Source organism: Bidens hawaiensis, unplaced genomic scaffold (genome assembly GCF_021521415.1).
Source record: "Bidens hawaiensis isolate Kalapana, Puna unplaced genomic scaffold, B.hawaiensis_p1.1 tig00005142_1, whole genome shotgun sequence".
Classification (NCBI taxonomy): domain Eukaryota; kingdom Viridiplantae; phylum Streptophyta; class Magnoliopsida; order Asterales; family Asteraceae; genus Bidens; species Bidens hawaiensis.
In genome coordinates, this window is record NW_027491327.1 from 867,242 (window position 1) to 877,545 (window position 10,304).

General features: G+C 33.0%; 1 protein-coding gene across 1 annotated transcript; it reads right to left on the reverse strand.

The window, feature by feature from the left end:
* Positions 1-2,595: 2,595 nt before the first annotated feature.
* Positions 2,596-4,924, reverse strand: LOC143629017 (WRKY transcription factor 22-like). The gene is made up of 3 exons (XM_077098414.1): positions 4,467-4,924; positions 4,132-4,242; positions 2,596-2,926 (listed from the first exon to the last, which is right to left on the reverse strand). Exons 1-3 carry the CDS (start codon positions 4,901-4,903, stop codon positions 2,596-2,598), a joined length of 879 nt encoding a protein of 292 aa, XP_076954529.1. The 5' UTR covers positions 4,904-4,924.
* Positions 4,925-10,304: the final 5,380 nt, after the last annotated feature.

The window sequence follows — 10,304 nt, forward strand, 5'->3', positions numbered from 1 at the left end:
CTTGATTACTTGCTGGAATTTACTTGCACGTGGTAGCCTTAATAAGTATGATCATGTGCCCCCTTTGCACTCAGGTCCATTTGTATCGAGTGGAAAAGGGCCTCATTATCCGAGTACGTTGGTCGTTACCAACTGGAAAGGACCTTACTTGCGCGATTACCCGAGTACGTTGGTTGATACCAACTGGAAAGGACTTTACTTGCTCGTTTATCACTTGTCCATAAATTCTATGATTTTTACGTATTATATCAAACTGTGGGGATCTCACCAGCTATGTTCGTAGCTGACTTTATTTTATACATATGTTACAGGTGTAAAGATACGAGGATGAAAGTTAGAAGACACATAGCATGCCTATAGGATATCAAAGAATAACTTATCATTTATATATTTATTTATTTATTGTTTCAAGTTGTATTATTTGATAAACTTGTGTTACATGATGATTTAAATGAAATAATGTTATTATGGTCATCTAATAATGTCACGTGTGTTTGAGCAATCTGTACATCACACTCAGGCGTTTCCGCTTTAGCCGGGGTGTGACATTTAGGTTGACCAACATATCTGAGAAGACATCCCTTTCACTTCCCACTTCTCCATACGCTACAACCCAAGTATTTCACTCATTTGGTTAAACATACTTTATGAACTCATCCAATGCTTTAACTCTTGCCTTCTAAGAATTTGACTTGCCCATTTGGTGAGGCTGGTTGTTCAATGTATGGTTTGAATGAAAGACACGCCCAAAGAGGAATAAGTCTTTCATATAATATTGAAATTCAAATATTATATGGTTCGCTTTGATCCTAGAAACGTCCAAAAAAGACCTGCTACGGAACTACCAAGCAGAGGCAAAAATATGATAAGTAGATACATGATTTCGAAAGCAATTGTGTTTAAATATATTTTTATAAACTTATCCTAAGTTTATAAAAACTAACACCTAACTTGACTAAGTTGTTAATTTATCTTCAATGGATTAGTTTTGTGATTTCTTTAACTTCATGTTGGTGTAGAAATCTTGATTTAACCTTTTGTAGACATAATTGACAATTTCCTTAATCTCTGATCTTGCTTGTGCACATTGTTGATTAAGTTTTGTGTTGTTTAATTGTGACTAATAATGATCAGTCAAGTGTTAAGGAACATGTGTGTGATATATAGCATCATTAATGAAGTAATACTATTTTATGTCATATTGTCTTAATTAAGTTATTATCAAAACATTAAGGTTGATTAAAATTTATACCATTGTTTTCCCAACACTTTGTATCTTGTAATATGCCAAACGTCTTACTAGTCATTTTCCTAATGCAAGTGTCACGGTTTTAAATAAACTATACAACTCATGGAACTGCAAATTAAATTTGGCACAACCAGAATTGCAAACTACGTATCGTGCGGGCAAAAAACGTATAACACCTTGGGTTGTAGTCGTCCAAAAAGTTGGTCTGAAGACTATCATGTTGGAATCACGTCGTTCCCACACGGTTTGTACAATAAGGGTATGTGATTCCCCTTTCCATGTCATATTTACATAAAAGGGGAAGGGAAATTTATCATCAATATGTTGGTGTTATCAAAATACAACAAATGATATTTGGTTAAAATGATATCTTGGTATGTTTTAAGATGGTTTTTGTTGAAACTCAGGAGGATTCATGTAACATTCGACCCCTCGCACCACCAATATTGTCCGCTTTGTCCACGAAGAGTTTACGGATTTGTTTTCGGTTGCCCAGGTGGAGACTTCCCAGGAGGTCACCCATCCTCCTACTACTCACACCTGAGCATGCTTAACTGTGGAGCTCTCCTCTCGTCCACTACCATTAAGCCCAAAACGCGTTGGTGATTTAAGAGACAAGACATTTACTTATGAACCAAGATCTCTCCTGTCCACGGCTGATGTAAGATTTACCTAGGGTGTTACAATTCAAGTCTCGCGATAAACATTAGAAAAACATTAGAAACCAATTAAATAGCGCTATTAGAAAGAAAAGTTGATTAGGTTGTCAAAAAGAAAAAAAAAAATCAAAATATAACAAAGAATCGTAAATCTTTTGAGCCACAAAATCTTTACATGCCCTATTAGCCAAAAGAAGCAATACACACTTCCCAATATATGTACACCAAATATGCGCAACGTACAACACTCACTGCACATGCTAAAACAACAAACATTATATTTGACAAAAGCCACTTTCACTTTACTAACGGCTCAAAACGTATCAAACCCAACGGCACAAACAACAAAAAGTAAAAAAAAAAAAAAAAAGTATACCCTGATTCCAATACTAAATTATATTAAACCCAAAGTAAATACAAAGGCAAAAGAATAGAGTACAATTCACTAAAGCATATTAACTCTGGATTTATAAACTTTTGCTATGGTAAATCTAGGTAACAAAAGTCAGCGGGAATAAACACGTATAATATCATCATGATGACGTCAGAAACTACTAATTAAAAAAATCTAACATATTTAAATGTCAATGCTTTTACTCCGGGTTGGTGATCTTTGATAGAGATAGGGCATTTTAATCGTATAAAGGTTTTGGGTTCAAATCTCGAGAAGTAAGAAATTCGCCGTCATCAATGCCCGCAGGTAACATGATCAGAGAAAATGTCTTTGGTGGCCGGACCGACAAGGACATCCAACCCATCTAGAATATCTTCGTCAATAACAATGCCGTTGTCATTTTCTTCCAACTTTTCCTTTGTCGGAGAATTTTTTTCAGTGGCATTGTCCCCGGAGGTAATTGTTTTGCTCCGGGAGCTACAGGCTAAAGTGTTCCGTTGAGTTGGCATAGGGTGGCTGTGTTCGCCGGTGTACGTGATAATTAACATACCCGGGTCGGATCTATTTCGCTCCACTTGTTTTCGGGCCAAACAACCTTTTAATGTGCTACATTTATAATATCCCCTGTTATTTAAAAAAATCACAATGTTAATCAAATAAACCAATTTAACCGAAGGGCATTTCGTCTAATATTATTAGTGCATTTGATAAGAATTTAATTTTTCTACCAGTGAGTAGGCCTGTAAACGAACCGAACATTCGGTGAACTATCATGAACCGTTCGACGGAAAGTTCGTTTATGTTCGTTTATTTAATAAACGAACAAACATGAACAAAAAATTTGTGTTCATTTAATTAAATGAACGAACATGAACACATTTTCCGTTCGTTCATTTATGTTCATGAACGTTCGTTTACGTCTGTTTATTTATATTCATTTATGTATTAATATTAATAAAAATAATTAAATATTATCTAGATACGTCATCTGCTTAAAGGTTTTATATTTGTTAATTTGTGTTCATTTAAGTGTTTCATTTAAGTTTGTTTATATTTGTGTTCATTTACGTTTGTTCATACATGTTCGTTTATCTTTATTCAGTTATGTTAGTTTAGATTTTAAACAAAGGAAAACAAATGTCCATTTTTAAATAAACGAACATGAACATTAATATTTGTTTGATTAAGTGTCCGTGTTCTTTTAAAGTTAAATGAACGAACACGAGCATGCCCTTGTTCGTGTTCATTCGATTCGTTTACAGGCTTTCATTATTCACATTGATGAATACATCGGTTTCAATCTTTAGGCTTTGCCGATTACTCACATTGATTAAGTGTCGTTTACAATCTTTCATTACAGGCTTTCAATATTTGTTCGATTAAGCGTCCGTGTTCTTTTAAAGTTAAATGAACGAACGCGAGCATGCCCTTGTTCGTGTTCATTCGATTCGTTTATAGACTTTCATTATTCACATTGATGAATACGTCGGTTTCAATCTCTAGACTCTGCCAATTTTATTTGTGTTCATGAACCGTTCGTGAACACATTAATTTCCTTAATGAAAGAACACGAACATAAAATCTCGTTCGGTAAGTGTTCGTGAACACATTATTTACTTAACGAACGAACATGAACAAGGCCTTGTTCGTGTTCATTCGGTTCGTTTACAGCCCTACCAGTGAGGGATCAAATCCCATATATGACAAATAAATAAAAATATATAACAAACCTTAAAATAAGTTTTTTATTTAAAGTAATTATCAAGCTAAAATAAGAAACAATTAGTAAAAGTATCTAAAAATAAAAAAGAAATGAGGAAACAAATTACCTTGGGTATGGAGAGCCTTTGATGGGTTTTTGACCATATTTTCTCCAAGACCACAGATCAGAAGTTGGTCCTTCAGCTGGCACTTGACAAACCTTTTTAATCTGATTTTTCCTGTAAATATGATTAAAATCTAATCATTTTGGGTAACAAACATGAACAAAAATAACTCAAATTTACTACATGTGGGTATACCCAAAAATTTATATTTTCATTCAAATACCCTCTAAAAAGAAAAAAAAATTCAGTTTGCTTCAAGGGTATTTCACATATCTAGAAGTTAAATAAAACCCATAATTGGATCCATATGAAATTAAATAAAAAATGCATCTTTTTACCTTTTCTTGAACTTAGTTGTACTCTGTGCATGAGTAGTTGTACATCCAGATATGCCAAAAGATAGTTGCTTTCCACGAACCTGTTTCTCATGATGATGTTGTTGTTGTTGGTGGTGGTGGTGGTGGTATGGTGGATCTTGAAGACCTCCAAGGACAGATAGGGGTGAAACTGGGATACTTTGTGGAGATGAAGGTGGTTTATGTAGATTTTGAAAGTGCAAGGGGTGGTAATGATTATTCAAAAACTGTTCTATACTGTTGTCACTTGTTGGTTGACATAGATCTAGGAAAAAACTCATATAATTATGTTCATAAAAGGTTGAGTTTTGTTGAGTATAAGTGTCAAGAGGTGGAGTGGTGGTTGTGGTGGCTGAGTAGGAGGATACGGCAGAGCAACAGCCTCTTACCACCGCATGGAGGTCCCAATCGGAATCCATGTAGAGAGGAAATGAAGACAAAACAAGGCGCTGACTTTTGAGAGTGAGAGAGATGAGGGTGTGTGTAAGGTGATAAATTGGGTGTGAAATGGAAAGTGGTTATTACTTTTTTCTATTTCTGTTATTATAAAATTATTGCTCTAAAAGGAAATTGTGATTTTTTTCCCACATATTATTTATGCGAGGAACGTTTACGTACAAACTAAAGCATAGTTAGTTAGTGAATCAAATAATATAATTATATACAGATCGTGTAATTATGTAATTATACCATGTTGTAATTACACTATAGTATAATTACACTATACTGTATATATAATTACAATAATTAATTTGCACAATTAATATGTTAATTTAATTTGTATTTGATGCAAACCTTATTTATATTATCTTTCAAACTTAATCCACATCTTATATTTTTCTTTTAATGATGCATGTATTACTCTCCAATCCTTTTAAACTAACTATTTTATTTATCATATTATCTATCAAAAGTACGAAAAAAGTCATTGAAAAGTTTATGCGAAGAGCACCCACAACTCGGGTGAGGTGGCAAAGTTTGCCTCGGAAAAATTGTGCCACCCACAAACCTCAGCATTGCGAAGCAAATTCCTTAACACCACTCCCCCCCCCCCCCCCCCTCTTTTTCTCGCTAGTCTGCCCATGAAGTTTTGCAAAAGCAAACCTTTGTATGGTTGGTTATGTGAGTCACCTCTCTCTCCCTCTCTCACACAAATTATATATATATAGGCTAAGTATAAAATGAAAACCTACTTGAATTATGAAAACTCTAGAAACTCATTATCAACCATATGTTTTTAATTAATGTTTAAACCTTGTGGTTCACAGTTAAAGTGAATAATATAAATATAACTTTTTCTCTCTTCTGAAAACATATATAAAAATTAGTAAAAAATGTAAAAAAGTAGCAAACTTTTTTTTTAATGTTTCGATGTTTTGTATTAAATGTTATAACATATATTACATGTAACAAAAAAAAAACGATGTTACATAGGGTTTTCGCAGGCTTTCACAACTCAAGTGGGTTTTCATTTTAACCTTACCCTATATATATATATATATATATATATATATATATATATATATATATATATATATATAATATTATATAGATAGTTTTAATAATATTTCACCACGGTTTGTGTAGGTTTATTGTGAAAGAAAATGAGGTTGTTTGGAGAGGTTTGAAATATAAGGTAAAGCTAATGTGATGGTTTGTGAAGGTTTAACGTTACGAATACTCTAAGTAGGAGGAGCTTTATATGAATCGAGCAAGCCAATGATAAAAGGAATCATCGGGTCTCGTGGCAAAATGTTGTTAAATCAAAGGAATGTAGAGGTCTGGGTGTGAAATCTCTTATAGATGTAAATTTGACGCTTTACTTTAAACTATGCATAATACGAATGATCATGATTGTGACATCCCTCGATTTCGGGTCAAATTATATTTATTTTGTATTTGTTTTTATGTTGTAAACCGACCCGATTTATATCCCGAACATTTCAAATATATAAAATATTGGATTTTATGTTACTAAAACATTCCCGCTTGTCTAATTTGAAAAACCCCTTTTACGGATTTAGAAACGGACTTAAAACGCTCAAGATACATCAAAAACGAACTTTCGGATGTGAACCGACGTGCAGACCAGCAGCCCCATCCTTATTTTTGTTGTTTTGTGACTTGTCTTGACCCCTCTTGCATGCAAACCTTGATATCACACCCCATGCTTGACCCTTTCAACCCACCCTATATATACACCCCTATCCCCTTCATTAATCCCTGCTCATTCATCTCTTTCTCTTTCAATTCTCAAGCATTCAAAGGTGTTCTTCATATTTTTTTGGGCAGTTTGACTTTGACTTTCCAAGGTCGAACTGACCATAGTTTTACATTATAATCAACTTGTTAACACTTATTTATACTTGAAGATTGTTATACAACATATATATAATAGCATCCTTTGTACCTTCGGTGGGCATTTCTCCGGTCTCGGTCGGTTAAGTGTCCGGCCCATAAGACAAAGCTACATGGAGGACTCGTAGTAGTCCTTGATTATATATATTTTCCCCATCTAACCATCAAACTTGTTATACTTGTTTAACTTATGCTCATCTTAGTTCTATTTTACATTTTGAGTTCCATGGTTATTGGTTTGTAGAGACTAGCCTCAGTTATTCCGTAAATAGCTCCAAACCGGAAGCCGAACTCTTGTTTACTCGTTTGTTTAAATAGTTGTATAAACATGTTTTATGTAAGATTTGAGTTTCTAAAAACCATTTTAATTAGTTCCATGGTTATGGGTTTGTAGAATCTAACCTCGGTCTTATCCCGAAACAAGATCCGAACCGGAAACCGAACTTTCGTTTAAAGACTTTGTTGTTGACTTTTTGTATGTAAGACTTTGGTATTATTATTTATAAATTATTTTACAAGTTCTATGATGTATGGACATGTGGTAACCATTCTTGGCCTTATTCCAAGATAAAAACCGAACCAAATCGAACTAAACCAAGTCTACTCGCTTAAGACACACAAGTGTGTTTTTAACCATTAAAGCTTATATATTTCTTTAAAAATACTTTATAAACTGATTTTAATTATTTTCACAAAGTACTCGGAATGTTGAATCCAACTTGATTCCTATAACAAAGTTTGGACCGACTAAACCGAACACTCGCTTAACGGACGTTGTTAGTTCTAAAACAATAGAACTACATACTTGGTTAAGTCTCTTTAAGATTTATTGAGTTATCTCATACATTTATTATTTTGGGAAAGTTGACTTTGGGTTTGGTCAAGTCACCAAGACCCGAAACCGACCACCCGAACACTCGTTAAAACCCGTTTTAGTATCTATATTATAAAGGGACTTGCTTTCTTGCATTTTTACCCACCTTATTACTTAACATAGGTTGAGTAAAATTAAGGGCTAGATACTTTAACCTGGTTTCGAGCAAACTTACATTTTTAAAGGACTATTATTGTAATTTCTTAAATATTTACATTTTAAACCTTAAACTTTAAATTGTTTACATTTCTTATCATTTGTTTTCATTTAAAGACTTCCAAGACAACTTTTCTAATACAAGACTTTTTCTCCTTTAGGCTTCGTTCGTTAAACTCATGGTTCCGGTTAATCTCCAAATCATCAAATCTTTCAAGTTTATTACTTAAACGTGAGTACTTTCATCCCCCGTTTTCACTCTTTTATATTTTGGGGGTGACATTGCAAACTTATTCAAATCCAAATGATTTATACTTGAGTCTTAAACCACAAACTTTATTGTATAATTTACTTAAATAAATGCTCGATTTGGTGTTATATGCTTATATGCTTAAGTGCTAATGTGTTTACCGCTTTTGGATGGTTGATTCACAAAATCCGAGTATATCTGGCATCCCCTTATAGAAAGGTGTTGTTAATTTATTTTTATTAACGATTTCATACAAAATCCGAGTATATTTGGCATCCCCTTATAGAAAGGTGTCGTTAATGTATTCTTATTAACGATTTCATTTATCTAAATTGTTACTATTATTTATTGTTTTGTATACAAGTTGTGGAATTTCATATTATATATCTATTATTCAAAAACTATGAAATTGCTCACCAACCTTTGTGTTGACAAATTCTATTTATGCAATGTTACAGGTTTGACTTTAGGTTGACTCGAGGACTTGAAGAAAAAAAAACGTTATCAAGACTATTAGGATATTAGCAAAACGAACAAATTATTATTTACTATGATTTAAATTCGGTTATTGTATGAACAAGTTATGTAACTCTTTGTGTTTTTATGAATTTAAATGAGTTGATTAAATATTGTCACTTAATAGTGTGGTGTGCGATGAACAATCGGTTGCGCCCCGACGTTTCCGTCTTGGTCGGGGTGTGACAATGATCATTGTAGCCTAGCTAACGAAAAAACAGTTTCGAAACCCCGGTATAACATTGCTAAAACTAAACGGGAGTTTTTCGGCTTAGGCTTCAACATAAAAAGCTTATCGGAAAGATTGTGGGCACAAGTTACAAGTTCCATTGTTGGAATGGTACTTGGATTGTTTATGTTTAATCTTCCGAAGCCTTTTGAAATGAAGGCGTAAGTTTTAAAATGGTTAAGGTTTCATCCATTTCTACTAAAACATTCATCTATGATATCTCATATCTCATCAATCGGGTTGTAGACATTTGTAGTTTAGTGGTACCTAGATGTTAGATAATTAAGGTAAATTGTCTTCAAAATGTTATTTAAGTCTCAGTATCAACAAATCGATACACATTTAGTAGTTTATTATAAGGGGTGCGTGAGTATGCCATTAAAAATTTCCATAAAATCCTATTAAATTACAAATTAGTGATCCGGTAAGACAATGTGTGGTGGCGGCAAGATTGGGCAACAAAGGGTGAGTTTGGCAAGGAACAACCCCCCCTGGCGATTAAAGGGGCAACAAAGGAGGAAGGGGGCCAAAAATACATGTCGTCAGTGTGTTTTTTGATTTAATATTATTATATTATGTGTGTGATATATATATACACACACACACACACATATATATATATATATATATATATGATGTGTACCATTATACCCCTAAAATGAAAATCGTTCATCTGTTGACATGGCACCACGTGTTGAAATCGCTCTTATTTTGTAGCCCTCCACTACATATAGCCTAGCCATTACTTACACTGCATTCTCGGGTTTAAAATACAAGAAAGAGAGGTGATAAGATTGGATAGAGAAAGAAAGTAGAAGAAATTATATACTTAAAGGGCATTCTTGAGTTAAAATAAAAGAAAATAAAATAAAGTATTAATTACATTTTTAAGTTAGATCGGAAGAAAAATATAGGAAAAAATATGTAACTTTACAATTATGTTCTCATAGCAACATGTCATATTTGGCTAGAAAAGAGAATTGAGATATGGTAAATTAGTTATATTGTAATGGGTCATAAATTTTTTTTCATAATCAGGCTACATTTAGCTGGAAAGTTTTAAAGTAAAAAAACCCTAATTTTTTTTTTTCATTCTCTTTTTTTCTTTAAAAAAACTGAAAAATGAAAAAAAAAATTTCTATTTTTATTTCCAAGCCCTTAAATAAAAAACTCATGAATACAACATTAGTTTTATCAGATCCCCAAAACGTTCGTTTATGATATCCTGTTAAACCTATTATGAAAAACATAGAGTTCCGTTCTAAACTCTAGAAAAATAAAACATAGTATACCAAACTCACAACTATAAAAAAACAAAACATTGAATGTAATTCCCCTTTTTTCATGTTTTGGGGCCTGCTTTTTATTTTTATTTATACTTTTGATGATGATTGACTTTTAAAATGTCAAAGGATATTTAATTATTTATTATAAAAC

Excerpts from the sequence above, each read along its gene's own strand:
- LOC143629017 (XM_077098414.1), bottom strand. The coding sequence starts at position 4,903 with ATGGATTCCGATTGGGACCTCCATGCGGTGGTAAGAGGCTGTTGCTCT. Across the intron at positions 4,243-4,466 it reads ACAACTAAGTTCAAGAAAAG|GAAAAATCAGATTAAAAAGG; the intron begins GTAAAAAGATGC and ends TCATATTTACAG. Across the intron at positions 2,927-4,131 it reads AAAGGCTCTCCATACCCAAG|GGGATATTATAAATGTAGCA; the intron begins GTAATTTGTTTC and ends TTTAAATAACAG.